We start from the raw sequence: 18,725 nt of genomic DNA, 5'->3' as shown, positions 1-18,725 counted from the left end.
AGAGGGATTGTAAAGTCACCCGTAGGCAGAAGGACGAGGAAAGAATGAAGTAAAGAAAGACAGAAGAGGAAAGAAGAAAGGAGGGAGAGGAAAGGACAGACACCCAAGGGCAGCACTACATAGAGTGGGTGGATTCAAATAGAAAAATTACTCAGTTCATTGTCCACACGCACTGGAGCCTTAGCACCCTCATACATACTCGTCATGACATTCAGCAACTTCCCATTTACTTCATATATTCTTAATACTTTCCACATTCCTTGTCTATCCACCTTGTCATAAACTTTCTCCAAATCCATGAAGGCCACATGCAACTTCTTTCCCTTCTCTAGAAACTTTTCCACTGAAGACCTAAGAATGAATATTTGATCTACACAACCTCTTCCCTTCCAAAATCCTCCCTGTTCTTCTCCAACTAATTCCTCTTATTTCCTTAACTCTGTCAGTAAGTATCCTACCATATACTTTTCCTGTTACACTAAGAAGACAAATGACCCTGTGATTACCACACACTTCTTTTTCCCCCCTTTCCTTTGTACAGGGGAATAATTATACCTGACTTCCAATCCATCCTCCCAGGCCAGTCAGCATACCTTACACATCCATTCTACTACTATCTCTCCCCCATGCTTCAGCATTTCACCAAAACTCCATCAGTTCCTGGAGCTTTCCCCATTTTGACTTTCTTCATTGCTTCCACAACTTCCATCCTACTGATTTCTGTGTCTCTTCTCACATCTCTTCTTCTCCCAACCATTCCCCAGGCACTTATACTTGCATTACTTTCATTCTCTATGTTCAACAATTCCTTAAAGTGTTTTCTCCATCTGTTCACTTTTTCTTCCTTCTCCACTAGCAGTCTGCCATTTTTATCTTTCACTCCTTAACTAACTTGTTTATCACCCAGTCTAAGTTTCTTTACCTCTTTCCAGAACATTTTCTTACATTCCCTCCACTTTATGCTCAAATTCCCTCCAAATTCCTCATCCACTTTTTTCTTACTCTCTCAGATTAATCTTTTCACCTCTCTCTTCTTATTGACATATAATTCTCTCTTCTGTCTCTTAACTTTCTCCACGCTCCTGCTCCCCATCCACTCACTATACGGTATGCTTTCTTCTTTTGTGCCGCAGCCTGTCTCACCTTTTCATTCCAGCATGCTGTTCCTTGCACCCCCCTTGCGTCTTCTCTTCACCCCACACATCACCTCACATGCTGCACAGATTTCTTCTGCTACTATCTCGCACACATCTTCCATGTCCCCCATCTGCTCCAAATCATATTTACCCAGTCGCTCATCCACTTCTGTCTTATATTCTGCCTTTTTACCATCCTCTTGCAACCTTTATACCCTCCATGTGTGAACTATATACTTCCTCCTGTCCTTCCCTTCTTTTATTCCTCCATTATTTCATTTGAATCATGACTTTCACCACCACCAAGTAGTGGTCAGAAAATCCACTCCCCAAACCTCTGTATGCCCTGGCATCCATTACACACCTCATTCTGTCATCCACACACACACATAATCAGTCATTGCCTTCAGTTCACTGCCCATCCTTCTCATCACTGGCCTTGTATGCTATGGATCATTTGACTGGTTTATGTGGCTAAAAAATCGTTTCTGCTTCCATACACCATCGAGGTGAATGGTGAGGCTGCTAGTGCTGACGTGAAGGCAGCTGAGGCGTTTGTGGAGGAATTTTTTTTGTTCATTTGTTAATATTGCTGTTGTGTGGTTATTTAGATGTTGTTCAATATTTTGAGTAACAGTTATTTGCAGTATTAATCCATATTATTAACTTTAAAAGTGTATGGACGTGTGTGTGACTTCTTAATGTGTAGCTACTCTATATTCAACTTCTGACAGTTCTGTATTGTAGGGTACCGTATAAGTCTTTTCGACTTACCAGTATGACCAGATTGACATGACGGATCCGTCAGAACATAACCCTGTCCTAAGTCTTGGACTTAAATTTTCCTTACCAGTGGTCAACAGGCATTCCTTTATTTTTCACAGCTTTTTTTCAGCCACAAGCTATTGTAAATTGGTAGGAATGGGTAATCTCTTCATCATTGAGGTTTTAGTATGGTAGGATTTTTTTATTTTTTTCATAATTTGCTGTGGACATGATAGGAAAAGAGAATATCAGAAAAGGTGACTTCCAATGAGCACTTACTAAACATGGTTCCTTCATTTTCAGAGATCATTGCCTTTGGAGAGATAGAGAGAGAGAGAGAGAGAGAGAGAGAGAGAGAGAGAGAGATCCAGCTTACAGTGAGAACTAAGAAGTTACTATTGCTACTGACTTTGGTTCTGTACTTTTCAGAGATCATTAGCAGTGGAGAGAGGGAAAGAGACACGTAGGAGGAGTACAGAGCGTCCGGCACAATGTACCTTTACAACCTGACCCTTCAGCGGGCATCAGGCATCACTCATGCTGTCCATGGAAACTTTTCTGGCAGCCGTACGCAGGAGTTGGTGGTGTCCCGAGGTCGTTCACTTGAACTCCTCCGTCCTGACCCCAACACTGGCAAGGTAAAGTGGTAACAGCCAGTCCCACTTTACCTCCTTTAAGGTGTAGGGGACAGAGGCTAGGGAATTATAACCCAGTACATTTTGGGTAGATGAGAAGTTAATTTTTCTTGGTGACATTACATGATTGAAAAGCCTTGGATCAGCTCTTGGAAGTTGAATTTATGGAAGACTGTCACTCTTCATAACCCTAAAGGGTAAAATGGGGTAATTTCGCCATGATGCCAATAATTCCAGTTCAGAGGCCCATAGCTCTCAAGCTATTGCATGGATTCAGCATTTCATGAGCTTAGGTTTTAGAGGAATGATGACCTAACAAGGTCATGTGAAGTGTTGATCCATTGTGCAAAGAAAAGGGTGTTGGAGAAACAAAACTTTTTACTGAAACAGCATTTATATCATCAGTAAAAAACGAAAAAAAAAAAAAAAAAAAATTACCCATCATTTACATGTTTCAGGTAAAAAGTGGTTCAGAACTGTTTGCATTATTCACGCACGCACGCACGCACACACACACACACACACACACACACACACACACACACACACACACACACACACACACACACACACACACACACACACACACACACACACACACACACTATGGAGAAGAGACAGAAAAGAAAAAACGGGAGGAGGAGTGATGATAGCAGCGAAGAACAACATAAATGTAGATACCGTGGAAATGGGAGAAGGCAGGGCTAAAGTGATATATGTGAAGTTAGAAACTGGAGAGAACGTCAAGAGTGATGTGGCGGTAGTGTATGTTCCCCCTAAGACGAGAGCATGAAATGTTGACGAATACCAGGAGGTGTTGTCAGATGTGGCTAGTTATTTACAAAAAATAATTGAGAAAAGCAACAATATAATTTTGGTGGGTGACTTTAACTGTAAAGAGGTGAACTGGGAGGAATGGGACTCAGGAGGTAGCGAGGATTCGTGGGGCACTATATTATTAAATATGATAATGAATAATGTGATGACGCAATGGGTCAGAGAAGAGACACGGTTCCGAGGTGAGGACACACCAGCAAGGTTAGATTTACTGTTTACCAAAGAACCCGATGTAATAGAATCCTTGAAATATTTCTGTCCTATAGGAAAAAGTGATCATGTGGTCATTGTGTTCCAGATGATAATAGGGAAAGTCGAGCCAAGAGACGAGCTTCATAGACAGGGAAGATACAATTTTGGGAAAGCAAATTTCACAGGATTGAGAAAATTTTTTGAAAATGCAGACTGGAGAAAATTCAGCGAAACAAGAGAGATACAAAGGAAGTGGGATATCTTTCTAGACCTCTATAATTTGGGAGTGGAAAAATTTGTACCAAGAGTAAGAGGGAAAGAAAACAGGAAAAAGGAGTAATTTAATAGAAGGTGTATGATAGCAAAAAAGAGAGAGATATGGCGTGGAATAACTTGAGAAAGAGAGGTAACAACAGAACAAAGGAAGAATATAAAAGAACTAGAAATGAATACACAAGAATATGTAGAGAAGAAAAAAGGAATTTTGAAAAAGGTATAATAGACATGTGCAAGGATGAACCCAAGCTGTTTTATAGATTTGTTAATGGCAAACTGAAACAAAAGGAAGGACTCACCAAATTGAAAGTAAAAGGAGAGGTTTATAAAGATGCAGCAATGCAAGCTGAAATAATGAACAAATGATTCCAATCGGTTTTCACTAATGAAAAAGAGTTTGTGGAAAGGGAGGGAGTGATTAGAAATGTACCGGTGCTGAAAGATATAAAAGTGGTGGTACAGGAAATGTATAAATTGCTGGAAACCCAAGAAGTAAGGAAAGCCCCAGGACCTGATGGAATCTCTAATTGGGTACTGAAGGAATGCAGAGAACATCTGGCGGATAAAATTTACAGTTTAATCGTGTGCTCTCTGGAAGAGGGGAAAGTGCCACAAGAATGGAAGAGGGCAAATGTGGTACCAATTTATAAGGGAGGAAACAGGGAAGAACCCCTGAATTATAGACCAGTGTCTAACCAGCATGGTCGTAAAATTGTGCGAGAGAATCCTGAAAGACAGATGGATAAAATATCTAGAAGAGATGAATATTTTGGCTGAATGATAAAATATCTAGAAGAGATGAATATTTTGGCTGAATGTCAGTTTGGATTCAGAAGTGGAAGGTCATGTGTTTCTAACTTGTTGAGCTTTTACTCAAGAGCGATTGACGAGGTACAGGAGAGAGATGGTTGGGTGGATTGTGTGTACTTAGACTTAGAGAAGGCCTTTGTCAAGGTACCTCATAAGAGACTAATGTGGAAACTAGAATATATAGGAGGACTGAAGGGGAAACTCCTGGAATGGATGAGAGACTTTTTGAGAGACAGCCAAATGAGGACAGTAATAAAGGATAGGATGTCTGGATGGAGGGAAGTAACAAGTGGAGTCCCTCAAGGCATGGTGTTGGCACTAGTAATGTTCCTGATTTACATAAATGATATGGTAGATGGAGTGAACAGTTATGCAGGTCTGTTTGCTGATGATGTAAAGATCTTGAGGAAGGTAGAGATTGAGGAGGATTGTAAAATGCTGCAGGAGGATCTGGATAGGATACATGATTGGAGCCGGACGTGGGAAATGAAATTTAACGTAAAGAAATGTAAAATATTGGAAATGGGTAAAAGTACCAGGAGGCCATCACTGAACTATTTGTTGGGTAATGAATTAATCACAAAAATGAGAGAAGAGAAAGATTTGGGAGTGCTGGTCCAAGATAGTTTGTCACCTGAAAAGTACATTAACAAGATAGTTAGAGAGACTTATAAACTCTTGATGAACATAAGAGTAGCATTTCATTCTGAGGGTGGGAACATGGAATGTGAGAGGAATGAATGATGAAGTGAAAGAGAGAGAGGAATGAATGATGAAGTGAAAGAGGTGCTTGAGGATGCAAAAGTGGATATATGTGGATTGACTGAAACTAAATGGGAAGGTGAAAGGATGAGAGAATGGGAATACGGTGTAGGTATATGTGCGGGAGTCAGTGAGAATGAGAGGGCAAGAGAGGGAGTATGTCTGATGATAAGCAAGAAGTGGAAGGAGAATATAAGAGAGTATGGAACAGTGGGTGCAAGGATTGTATGGGTGAGGATGAAAGTAGGTATACAAGCATGGCCGATTGTATGTGTGTATGCTCCAACAGAGGATCGAGTGGCAAGAGTGAAAGATGAGTTTTGGGCGAGAGTAGAAGCATGTATGGACAAGTTTGAGAGGAGCGAGAGAGTGTTGTTGATTGGAGACATGAATGGCAAAGTTGGGAATGTACGAGTGGATGGAGTGGTTGGTCAGTGGGGTGTGCCACTTGAAGTAGATGGGAATGGTAGTGCTTTGGTGGACATCTGTGCTGGTAAGGGGTTGGCAACAGCCAGCACCTACTTTCGTCATAAGATGATCCACCGGTATACATGGAGAGTAATGAGGAGGATGGATGGTGAACTTGTTGAACGAAAGGCAATGATAGACTACGTGTGTGTGGATGAGCGAATGAGAAGACAAGTGTTGGATGCAAGAGTATGGAGAGGGTGGGGGAATGGAGTCTTGGACCATCATTTAGTGATGGCCAAGGTAGAGCTGCAAAGAAAGTGGTTGAGGAGACGAAGGGGAAGACAGGAGGAAGCAGCTTCTGTGAGAAGAGTGGAGAAATTGCAAGATAGTGAGAAAATGACAGAGTATAAGAGCATAGTGGAAGAAAGATTGGGAAGGTATGAGCTAGAGCAGATAGAAGGGGTGGAAGACGTATGTAAGATATTCACGGAAGAGATAAGCGCAGCGTGTGAGGCGGTTTGTGGAGTGAGGAGGAGATGCAAGGGTGTGCAAGGGACAGCATGGTGGAATGATGAGGTGAAACGAGCTGTGGAACAAAAGAAGAAGGCATATGGTGAATGGTTGGTGAGTAGAGGTTGGGGAGAAGATGAGAGAGAGAAGAGAGAGGTATATGTGAGCAGGAGAAGGGAGGTTAAGAGACTGGTGAAGGAGAGTAAGAAGAAAGTGGATGAAGAGTTTGGGAGGAATCTGAGTGTGAAATGGAGGGAGAGTAAGAAATTGTTTTGGAAGGAGGTAAAGAAAGTAAGGCAGTGTGAAAGGGGAAATAGTGGGGGAGTGAAAGATAGGAATAATAGATTGTTGGTGAAGAAGAGAGAGAAATTGAGATGGAAGGAGCACTTTGAGGATTTGTTGAATGTAGAGAGTGAGAGCAGTGTGAGTATAAGTGGTTGGGGAATGGCTGGGAGAAGAAGAAATGAGAGGAGGGAGGAAGAGATCAGTAGGTCGGAAGTAGTTGAAGCGATGAAGAAGATTAAGCTGGGAAAGGCCCCAGGAATTGATGGAGTGTGTGGTGAAATGCTTAGGTATGGGGGTGAGATTGTTGTGGAGTGGATATGGAAGTTGTGTAGATTGGCTTGGGAAGAGGGAAGGGTTCCAGAGGACTGGAAATCAGGTATAATTGTTCCTCTGTACAAAGGAAAAGGGGAGAGAGAAGTATGTGGTAACCATAGGGGTATTTGCCTTCTTAGTGTGACTGGTAAAATATATGGTAGAATACTCATTGATAGGGTTAGGCATATGACAGAGGAGCTAGTTGGAGAAGAACAAGGGGGATTTAGGAAGGGAAAAGGGTGTGTAGATCAGATATTTGTTCTAAGATGTTTAGTGGAGAAGTATCTAGAGAAGGGAAGGAAAGTGTATGCTGCCTTCATGGACTTGGAGAAAGCTTATGACAGAATAGATAGGCAAGGTATGTGGAAGGTATTAAGAACATATGGAGTGGAGGGGAAATTGTTGAGTGCTGTGAAGAGTATGTACGAGGGAGCTAGGGCTACGGTGCGAGTGGATGGTGAGCTGAGTGAGTTCTTTGATCTCAATGTGGGACTGAAACAGGGGTGTGTGATGTCTCCATGGCTGTTTAATATATATATGGATGGGGTTGTAAAGGAGGTGCAGGGTAGGGCAGTGGATGTGGGGGTGGCCCTAATGAATGAGGGTGAGATGTGGAAGCTTCCGGTGTTGCTGTTTGCTGATGATACAGTATTGTTGAGTGAAGATGAATGGGAGTTGCAAGGTTTGGTGAATGAATTTGGGACAGTGTGTAGGAGGAGGAAGCTGAAAGTTAATATAAACAAAAGTAAAGTTATGGTGTTTGAGAGGAATGAAGTCACAGAGTGTGCAGTAAGGTTGGATGGTGAGGATATGGAGAATGTGAGTGCATTCAAGTACTTGGGTAGTGTGATGAGTAAGGATGGAACTCTGGGGGATGAAGTACATGAAAGGGTACAGCAGGGAAGAAAGGTTGTTGGTACACTGAAAGCATTGATGAGAAATAGGGAGGTGAGTATGGAAGTTAAGAAGTCACTGCATGATGGTATTGTGATCCCTACCCTGACGTATGGAAGTGAGGCGTGGACCTTGCAAGAGGGGAACAAGTCAAGAGTGAGAGCAGTGGAAATGAGTTACTTGAGAGGAGCATGTGGAGTGACGTGGAGGGACAGGTTGATGAATAAAGAAGTGAAGGAACGTTGTGGGGTAGATGTGGATGTGGTTGAAAAGATTAGGAGAAATACACTGAGGTGGTTTGGACATGTGGAGAGAATGGAGAATGAAAGACTGACTAAGAAGGTGTATGTAGGTGAGGTGGAGGGAGGGAGAGGGAGGGGTAGACCGAGGATGAGGTGGAGGGATGGAGTTGAGAGGTATATGAGGGAGGGAGGGGTGAGTTGGGGGGAGGGGAGTCAAATGGTGGGTGACAGAGTGACTTGGAGGCGTTTTGTCTGCGGCCACCCTTTGCGGGATTAGGGCGTCGGGCTATAGATAAATAGATAGATAGATTTCATTATATGGATGAGGAGATGATGAAAAAATTGATAGTGGCCATGATCCGCCCCAGGTTAGAATATGCAGCAGTAGTGTGGTCCCCACACAAAAAGAAAGATATAAACAAGATTGAGAGAATACAAAGAACAGCAACCAAGATGGTCCCCAATCTGGCAGATGTGTCATACAGAGAGAGGCTGGAAAAGCTGGATTTGCCTTCCTTAGAGGAAAGGAGAAAGAGGGGAGACATGATTGCAGTGTTCAGGATCATGGTGGGAGTAGATAAAATTGACAGAGAAGTTCTGTTTTTATGGGATAAGAGAGCAACAAGAGGACATGGAATGAAATTGAAAAAGTCAAGCTGCTTGAAGTACATCAAGAAATATAGCTTTCCTTACAGAAGTATAGACTTATGGAATAGCCTGGACAAAGAGATCGTCCAGTCTAAAAACTTAAACGAGTTTAAAACTAAATTTGACGTACTGAGATACAGCGATGGGAACCCACGAGCATAGCATATTTTGTGTGTATCGCAAATATGTATACAGTATTGCGTAAATACATAAGTATTTGGAATGACGTAGACGAAAAGGTGGTGCAGGAGAAAAACATTCATGTGTGTAAAGGTAGACTAGATAAATGTGGATATGGAAACAGGACAACACGAGCATCGCTCAATTCCTGTATACTACAAATAGGTAAATACAAATAGATAAATACACACACACACACACACACACACACACACACACACACACACACACACACACACACAAAACAAAACAAAACAAACCAGTACCCTGCCATGCACTCGTGCCATGGGAGTCCCCTAACCAACTTACCAACTGTGAAACAATCAGTGAAACAATGATGGATGCTGTTGACGTAAAGTTCACCCAATACGTGGCATAGGCCCTACTGTATGGTTGCCCAGGCCACCTAAGCCCAGTTATAGTCAGTTGTGTATGATATGTAGTGTGGTATTATAACAGTATTTTCATTCGTTCATCATCTGATCCAGTGTTGCCCCATGAGGAGCGTAGGAGGCTAGGCAAGTTGGTCCTGACATTTAAGATGAGTGACCAGCCTCACCCATCCCTGAGTGGCATTATGTGAACAATAAACCCCAACCACCCCGTGGATAGAAACCTGCACCGGCTCAGTCCTATTGGAGCACCTTAATTACTCAGTAAACCACCAGGCGCCATAATTTGGTTATGTGGTTACCACCTGGCATAGTAAATGGTTTCATGGTGTACAGGAAACTAAAAATAAATACTGTATTATAACAATATAAATAAATATTACAACAGTACTGTAATAGCAACAAATAGGTAGCAGTGAAATTACCTCGTTAGGCGGAGTAATTTTGCTGCAAGACTTAAAAAATCTGTGGCATGGGCCAAAATTTTTTTTTTTTTTTTTTACAAAATGATTATGTGTATCTTTAGTGGAAAGGATGAATTTGTAGATAAAACAATAAAAATGCCAATATTCCATATGTGGCAGTTTACGTTTAGCAAAAACCACCGTTCACGTCGAAATTACCCCGTTTTACCTTACTGTATGTATGTCTGTTTATTGCAAGATTCTTTAAACCCCATAAGGGGTGGCCACAAGCAACTTGTCTCTCACCTTGTCCACTCCCATGTGATTGCCTTGTCTCCCACTCACCCCCACTGTCTTACCTCTCTGCCCCAGCTGCCCATCACATCAGTCTCTCTGGCTCCCTCTTCCCCCTCCACATCACTCATGTGCACTTTGCTTGTCAGTTTGTCACTCTCCGTCCTCTCCATGTGGCTAGTTTATTTTTTGTACTATATATATATATATATATATATATATGTATGTATATACATATATATATATATATTTTTTTAGAAACGATGTTAGGAGCTATGATATTTTTGTCATTAAGATGACTTATGACACACATATGGTGCAACAATTTAGGAGATGGAAAGCAGGGGAGAAATGAAGCTGCAGGTATGTTATCCCTACTGTACAGTGCTGCTGCAGTGGATGAGTGGTTAGCACTTCTGACTGTGAAGCTGCCAGCCTGTTAGTGTCAGTGTTCGAATCCTGGTGCAGGCAGCTGGCATCAATTGACTCAGGTGTCCATCCACCCTTTGTGGGTTGGTAGGTAAAATGAGTACTTAGGTTAACATGAGGGAGCTAGGGGAGATAACAGTGGTTACGTGGATGATGCAGTGGCCATGTATCCCAGGCTGTTGGGTGAATAACCTGCCACAGGCCCAAAGGCCTATTTTATGGAGCTGAGCACCACAACTAAGCGCCTCATGGCATCTGCCTCCATTACCTTTAGTTACAAGAATTTTGTAAGATTTCCTGAAGTAATGATAAAAATCATGGTGATAGGACAGTCTTCTGGTGTGGAAACTGGTGCTTAAACGAAAAGGTATAATCTGCCTTGTCCACCAGAAGGTGCTGATACATTTTAGTCTCATGTAAAATTTTCATCATAACTTTAACATTTGTGGTAGGTGGGGGCACTCACCAACCACTCACTCGATGTAGTGCTGCTCTCAGGTGTCTGCCCTTTCCTCTCCTCCATCCTTCTTTCCTTCCAACCACTTCTGTCTTTCTTTCCTTCATTCTTTCCTCATCTTTCTGCTTATGGGTGACTTTATGCTGCCTCTTCTGTCTTTCCTTCATTCTTTCCTCTTCCTTCTGCCTGTGGGTGACTCTACACTGAGTGATAAGCCAGATGGTTACCTGTACACCAAGAAACCATTTATTACACAGGGTGGTACTCATATAACCAAATTTTGGCACCTGGTGGTTTAGTGGGTAATTAGTAGCAGCCGTGGCTCAGTGGGTTAGAGCGCTCCATTCTGACCGAAGGGTCGGAGGATCGAATCCACCCAAGGGTCATTGGTAGACATCAGGAAGGGCATCCGGTCATAAAATGCTACGTGCTCGAATCCAAAGTCCTCTACCCAGGGGGCAATGCCTTAGCCCTTCAGGGATACCTGGCGTAAAAAAATATATATATATATATATATATTGTGCTCCAATCAGATTGAGCCAGTGAAGGTTTATGTCCAAGGAATGGTTGGGGTTTATTGCTCATGTAATGCCACTCGGGGATGAGTGAGGGTGGTTACTCTCATCTTAAATGTCAGGACCAACTTGCCTAGCCCCGCCCTCCTATGCTCCTAATGGGGCAACAAAGGTTTGGATGATGGATTGATGAACTTTAACATCAGATGTCTGAAGTGCCTGGTTTCTTGCTGTCCATAAGGTTCATGTTCAAATGAGCATGAGGCCACAACAACGTCTATATACAGCAGATGATTGCTTTTGAAACTGCAGTCTCTTGCAACATTCTGATTGAATCTTGTAACCTTGAGTTTCATCTTGGGATTTCATTCCCTATTTTCATTGATCTTCCCAGCTATTACAAATGAACTACCTCTCATAGAAGTAAGAAGGAATTTGGCCTCCCTTGCATTATCTAATAGATACAGTAATCCCCCGATTATCCGGATGTCCATTATCCAAACGATCTGTTACCCGGACGTTGTGATCTGGCTTTATGCAACCATTATATGTAAGTTTTTCCATTTTATACTGATGGAATGCTTGCATCTTGGCCTCCCTTGCATTATTTTACAGGTACAGTAATCCCTTGATTACCCGGACATCCATTATCCAAACGATCCGTTACCCAGATGCTGTGGATTTGGCTTTATTAAACCATTATATGTAAATTTTTCTATTTTACCCTGAGAAAATGCTTGCTTCTGGGTGGAAATTATGGTTGCGCGAACATTTTCGCCTGCTCAGGCAGGCAGGAATAGCTTAGTGGCACCATGCTGTCTGGCTTGGTAGCTTACCCAGCATCCGCTAGAGACCCCTTTGGTCATTCCCAGTTCCTGCCTGGTGACGGTATAATGAACACTTCCTCTCAGACAGTTGTTATGGCAGTGCATGTGTGGCATTTGTGGTTGTTCCCTACCTGCTTCAGTCTCATCAGAGTATGCCACTAGACCACATGGGATGTATTGTGCAATGCAACAGTCAGAGTCAAGGAGCTACCAGGGTATTTATCACAATGTCCTGCAAGGAATCATGTGTTGACGTTGATTTTATTCTAGCTTACTGTACTGTATCATGATTTTATTTTATTTTACCTTGACATTTTGTGTTCCCTTCATTTTTCTTGTGTTGCTGTTTTTTCAAGTCACTGCAGGGTATGGCCCTGCAGTGATGATTGCTTGTCTGTGGTTGATGGGTCTGCTTGCACATGGTAATTGGTTGGCCGTAGTTTATAGGTCTGCTTTACCAGATAGTGTAAAACAATAGGAACAAGTGTTGTACAGTGTTCTGTAGTGGCCTTTTACAATGGCTTTCAGAATTAGGTTATGTATGAAAGGGGACCAGGGGACCAGGCCATTATCTGGATGGATCCACTCTCCGAACATGCCTTTGGCTCTGTTATATTGGATAATCTAGGAATTACTCTTGTAAGGTAAATGCTCTACTGAGGTTGCATCCATTGTGCTCTCTCTCTGTGCCTTCTGCTCTGCCTCTACGTGGGCATCTGGTGTTGTTTTTGACTTGTTCTCACACTGTCATATTGCTTCTTGTCAGAATTTCTGTATTTACTGGGCTGCTTCTTTTTGGAATTCAGTTCCCCAGATTAATTTCCCCCAAACTTCAAACCTGAGCATTTCAAGTGCAAGTGTCAGCTACTGGTTTTTTATGAATGGTTACCTCTGTAATCTGGAATATGGATTTTTTTTTTTTTTTTTAAATTTATTTTGCCTTCCTCTGTTCATTTTTGTGTATGTGTAGGCCTGTAGTGCAGTTCACCCAGTTACTTTCACACATTTTCAGTACATGCCCAAGTCATCTTAGGCTAATCAGATAAATCACTAACATTGTCAGTACTGAAACATCAGAGTACTGGCATGTGATGGTGTGAACATGAATTAAATGTATATTTATAGGTCATTTTAGTATCATAGTAAAGCTTAATCAAAATATCCATCCTTCACAGGTACACACCATCCTCACTACGGACATATTTGGGGTGATCCGCTCGCTGATGGCGTTCCGCCTCACTGGTGGCAACAAAGGTAGGACTTGAATGTAGTAGGCTTTGTTTGGTTTATTGGATTTAAAACTATGTACAATATCTCCCCGAAACTGAGAGCATGAAGGTTTATGCAAACTCCCAGTTTCTGATGCTCATTTGTGAGACAGTTCTGATCATGAGATGAGATTGTGCATGGCATAGTGTGGATTGCATTGAACAGTGAAGTAGAGAAGAGAGTGCTTTTGCTCTCATCAAGGGTTTTGCAAGGAATTTACTAATATTAACTGTTGGTAGCATAGATCTTAGTCACTTATGTAATTCTATCTTGCCCTAGCAGTCTTGAAATTGAACCTTTGGAGCTGTATATTCTACTGAGTTCAGGATATACTGTATATACCATAACTGCATGCATAATGCGGGAATATTTTATCCCAAGCTCCCGCTGTATGAGATTTCCATGTTATAGGGCCATATGTTTACATGTTAAAGGGTTTCATGGTACCTAAGCCAACCCCAAGTTCATCTTTTGGGGCAATTTTTAGTTTTTTTTTTCCAGGACATTTACTTCCATAATAAAGACATTTTTACTTACAAACACTGGAGGATTCCTCACCTTGAATGGAAGAGGTTGTGGGCTTGCTGGGGAGAGGTAGAGTGGGGTTCCGAGACAGGGCAGGACTCCTACTGGTCCCCAGTACCTTCGTCCTGCCGTTCCGGGTTCATAGTCCTCATCTGAGGAATAAGACAAGTCCTGTACGTCCTGATTCCTCTGTTGCCATTTTTCAGCTTACTGCGCAAATCCCTCAAAGTCAACAGAAACATTAGACATAGCATCTTCCTCAGGTTGTTGTTGCTCTGGAATCTCTCGAAGAGGAAAGTAGTGGGCGAGGAGAGTCTCGTGGAGTTGGCGAATTTTTTCTTGCTGGGAGTCTTCATAGGCTTGCATTGCATGCAACACAGTGTCCAGAGTTTCATCCATATGTACTTCATCATTTTCATATGCCAGGATGGCTTCCTTGAGAGCACTTTTGCACCAGCCAAGGTAATGCTGATACAAGCCATCGACATAACTGGTGCAGTGGTTGGTGCCTCTGCCTGATATTCCTGGTCCTCTGCCTCACAGTGTCTCTGGTTAACTTGTTGATTCGTTGCATGGCCTCCTTTGGCATGGTATTATCCATGACAACCTCCACCAAATCTTGTTATTGGACCTCTTCACAACCAGACACAGTTTGGCATGCTCTCACCACTTCCTTCCGCATGGTTGGGCTGGGTCAGGTGGCCAAAAAAAAAAAAAAAAAAAAAGAGCAGAGATCACACAGAGCACGTGTCACGTGTACAGCCGGAGCATGGGGAGAGGGTAATCTCAACTGGGGGAGGAATGCTCAGTGGACCATGATGACACCTCACTCAGGCACATGATAGCTATATGTCATAGGCTGATGTAGTTCATGTTCTGTCTATCACTTGCCACGTTGAGTGATTTCCAACCATAATTTTATGTCTTCCGCGACGTTCTGTCAATCATTGGTCATGTAGTATGACTTTGAAATCTAAACAGGGGCCTCCTACCGCATTATGTCCATTGTCACTGCATAGTCCGGTGCTGTAAAAAATGAGCAGCATACTCTGACTGTTATATCTATTTTTTCCATGTTGTGACTTTTGGGGACACAGTATGGCACCTCTCATATTATGTGAGGCTTGTGCTATGGTTCATAAAAAAAAATCAGGTGTCTCTGTTTTTATCCTGTCGTGGTGGAGTGGCATCAATGCCTGACTTCTACCTTAGAGGTCTAGGGTTCGATTTCCAGTCAGGAGTGTAAAAAAAAAAAAAAAAATTGTACATGTGCGTAATGCGTGTCTTTCCAACATATACAGTATATAATATACACACACACACACACACACACACACACACACACACACACACACACACACACACACACACAGTATGCAGTAAAATCTCGATATAAAAGGCTTCAGTAGACCGGAATTCACTTTTATTGGAATCAAGGAGTCACTGGACTAAATTCTTATATATCGGAAAAAGTCTGATAAAGCCAGAAGCAGTCCAGGTTGCCTGACTGCTTTAGCTATGTTCGCCACAATAAGGTAAATAAAAGACATGTTTGTCAGTGTACAGTACAGTATTGTTATATTTATTATACCATTTGATTATTGTACTGAATGTATAATACAGTACTGTACAGTACTACAATGGTATAGTCGCAGCGCGACCCTGAGGTTGTTATTATCGTGCCCTGGCAACCTGCCATTCAGAAGTGTGTCTGATTTCGTGTATAATATGAGACGCATGTGATTTGTGTATATCCATCCATCTATCATCCAATCCTACATTGTCCCATGAGGAGCGTAGGAGCCCAGGGCTAGGCAGTTGGTCTCAACATTTAAGATGAGAGTGACCAGCCTCACTCATGCCTGAGTGGCATTACATGAGCAGTCAACCCCAACCACCACTTTGATATAAACCTTCACTGGCTCAATCCGATTGGAGTGCAAAAATTACCCACTGAACCATCAGGCACCAAAATATGGTTATATGGTTACCACCCAGCATAGTAAATGGTTTCCTGGTGCACAGGAAACCATTTGGCTTGTCACTCAGTGTAGAGTCGCCCACAGGCTGAAGGAAGTGGAAAGAATGAAGGAAAGAAAGACAGAAGAGGGAGTGTAAAGTCACCGTAGGCAGAAGGACAAGGAAAGAATGAAGGAAAGAAAGACAGAAGAGAATGGAAAGAAAGAAGGATGGAGAGGAAAGGGCAGACACCCGAGAGCAGCACTACATCAAGTGAGTGGATGGTGAGCGTCCCCACCTACCACAATAATATGTATAATATGTTCATATGTGGTGAAATGCTGAAACATGGTGGAGAGATAGTAATAGAATGGATGTGGAAGATGTGCAGATTGGCCTGGGAGGAAGGTAGAATCCCGGAGGATTGGAAGTCAGGCACAGTATAATTATTCCCTTGTACAGTATAAAGGAAAAGGGGAAAAAGAAGTGTGTGGTAATCATAGGGGCATTTGTCTTCTTAGTTGAATAGGAAAAGTGTATGGTAGGATACTTATTGACAGAGTTACGGAAATAACAGAGGAATTAGTTGGAGAAGAACAGGGAGGCTTTAGGAAGAGAAGAGGTTGTGTAGATCAGATAAAGATATTGATTGTTAGATCTTTAGTGGAAAAGTTTCTAGAGAAGGGAAGGAAGTTGTATGCGGCCTTCATGGATTTGGAGAAAGCATATGACAGGGTGGATAGACAAGGATTGTGGAAAGTATTACGAATATATGGAGTAGATGGGAAGTTGTTGAAATCTGTGAAGAGTATATATGATGGTGCCAAGGCTGCAGTGCGTGTGGATGGTGAACTGAGTGAATTTTTCTCTTTGAAGGTTGGGTTGAAACGGGGATGTGTCATGTCTCCATGGTTGTTCAGTCTGTACATGGATGGGGTAATAAAAGAAATGCAAGGTAAGGCAGTGGATGTTGGAGTGGCCCAAGTGAGAGAGGGTAGTGTTTGGAAACTCCTTGTACTGTTGTTTGCAGATGATACTGTGTTGTTGAGTGAAGACAAAAGGGAACTGCAAGGCTTGGTGGATGAGTTTGGGAGAGTGTGTAAGAAATGGAATCTAAAGGTGAATGTAGGGAAGAGTAAAGTGATGGTCTTTGAGAGAGGTGAAGTCAGTGAATATACAATGAGGTTGGATGGTGAGGAATTGGAAAATGTGAGTATGTTTAAGTACTTGGGGCGTGTGATGAATAAGGATGGAAGTTTGGAGGGTGAAGTGCTTGAAGGGGTACAACAAGGAAGAAAGGTTGCTGGTTCCTTGAAAACAGTGATAAGAAACAGGGAAGTGAGTATGGAAATGAAAAAGTTACTACATGACAGTATTGTGATACCAACTCTAACTTATGGAAGTGAAGCTTGGATGTTGTTGGAAAGACACAAGTCATGAGTAAGAGCAGTGGAAATGAGTTATTTAAGAGGAGCCTGTGGAGTCACATGGAGAGACAGGCTGACAAATGAGGAAGTGAAGGAGCGTTGTGGTGTGGATGTGGATGTGATAGGAAGCGTTAGGAGGAACACACTGAGGTGTTTTGGCCATGTGGAGAGGATGGAGGGTGAGAGACTGATGAGGAGAGTGTATGTGATTGAGGTGGAGGGAGGAAGAGGGAGGGGGAGGCCGAGGATGAGATGGAGGGATGGAGTGGAGAGGTATATGAGAGAGGAGGGTGTGAGTTGGGAGCAGGGCAGTGAAATGGTGTGAGACAGGGTGATGTGGAGGCGTACAGGATTGAGGCGTCTGGCAGTAGATAGATAGATAGATAGATAATAATATCAGTGTATACAGTAATATATTCGTGCATAATAATATGATTCGTGTATAATATGATACGAAATCAGATGTACTTTGAATGAAAGATTGCCAGCGTACGATAATGACAACCTCAGAGTCGTGCGCCGCAACTACAGTGAAAACAGCTTAAAAACCTTTAATGTGATCCGGACTAATGTCTGATACATCGGAAAAAGTCTGGATTACCAGGAGGAGGTTCGTATGTTCCCTTTATCGAAATTTCTCCTTTTTCGGAATGACATGGGTCCCAGTTAATCCTTTTTAGTGAGGTTGTACAGTATATTTATTCATTCACTATCATCTATTCCTGTGTTTTCCCATGAGGAGCATAGGAGCCTGAGGCTAGGCAAGTCGGTCCTGACACTTAACCCTCTTGCACTCTTTCGACGCCACCTGCATCCAACCACAGCCAAGTACTGAATGACAGTCTCTCGCCAGCCCAGACCTCATGCTCCCCACACTCCTCACTCAGCGATTCATGCTTTATCAGAAACTGATTTCAATCATTTCATTCCCCCGCCCTTATTATAACTGTATTGTTTTGAAACTGGTTTATGTTATAAATGAACCCCTTAAGTCCTATTCGCATCAATTGAACGCGGCCTGTAAAAAACTGCGGAGCGCTTGCTCCACTCCAATTATGATGTCCAATGAGAACTTGCCCCTGATGTGGCGTGAGGGGGGATCGGACCAACCCGGGCAGTGGGGGGGCACCCCCCTCTCGGCCACCTCCATGCCACCCCTCTACTCCACTCCCTCATGCCTTCCTTGTCCCCCATCACCCTCCCACCCCTCCACGCAACTGCATCTCTCCTTCCACAACAGCCTGCGTCCCCACCCTCTCTTGCCCCTCCTTCCTCCCTGCTAGCCTCGTCCTCCCCCCAAACCCCATCCCATCACTCCATCCCTGTCCC

General features: G+C 42.8%; 1 protein-coding gene across 1 annotated transcript in view; it reads left to right on the top strand.

Moving 5' to 3' along the window:
* Positions 1 to 2,372: 2,372 nt before the first annotated feature.
* Sf3b3 (splicing factor 3b subunit 3) overlaps positions 2,373 to 18,725 on the top strand; it is a 262,909-nt gene continuing 246,556 nt past the window's right edge. The window contains exons 1-2 of the mRNA XM_080270145.1: positions 2,373 to 2,539; positions 13,392 to 13,470. Of these exons, the coding sequence (XP_080126271.1) occupies positions 2,393 to 2,539; positions 13,392 to 13,470 (226 nt within the window). The 5' untranslated portion in view covers positions 2,373 to 2,392. The remainder of the gene's footprint in view (positions 2,540 to 13,391; positions 13,471 to 18,725) is intronic.

The sequence above is a fragment of the Coenobita brevimanus genome, chromosome 39, assembly GCF_032717465.1.
Source record: "Coenobita brevimanus isolate Jiangsu-jjx chromosome 39, ASM3271746v2, whole genome shotgun sequence".
Taxonomy (NCBI): domain Eukaryota; kingdom Metazoa; phylum Arthropoda; class Malacostraca; order Decapoda; family Coenobitidae; genus Coenobita; species Coenobita brevimanus.
The sequence above is the reverse complement of the archived record's forward strand: the minus strand, read 5'-3'. Positions and strand labels throughout refer to the sequence as shown.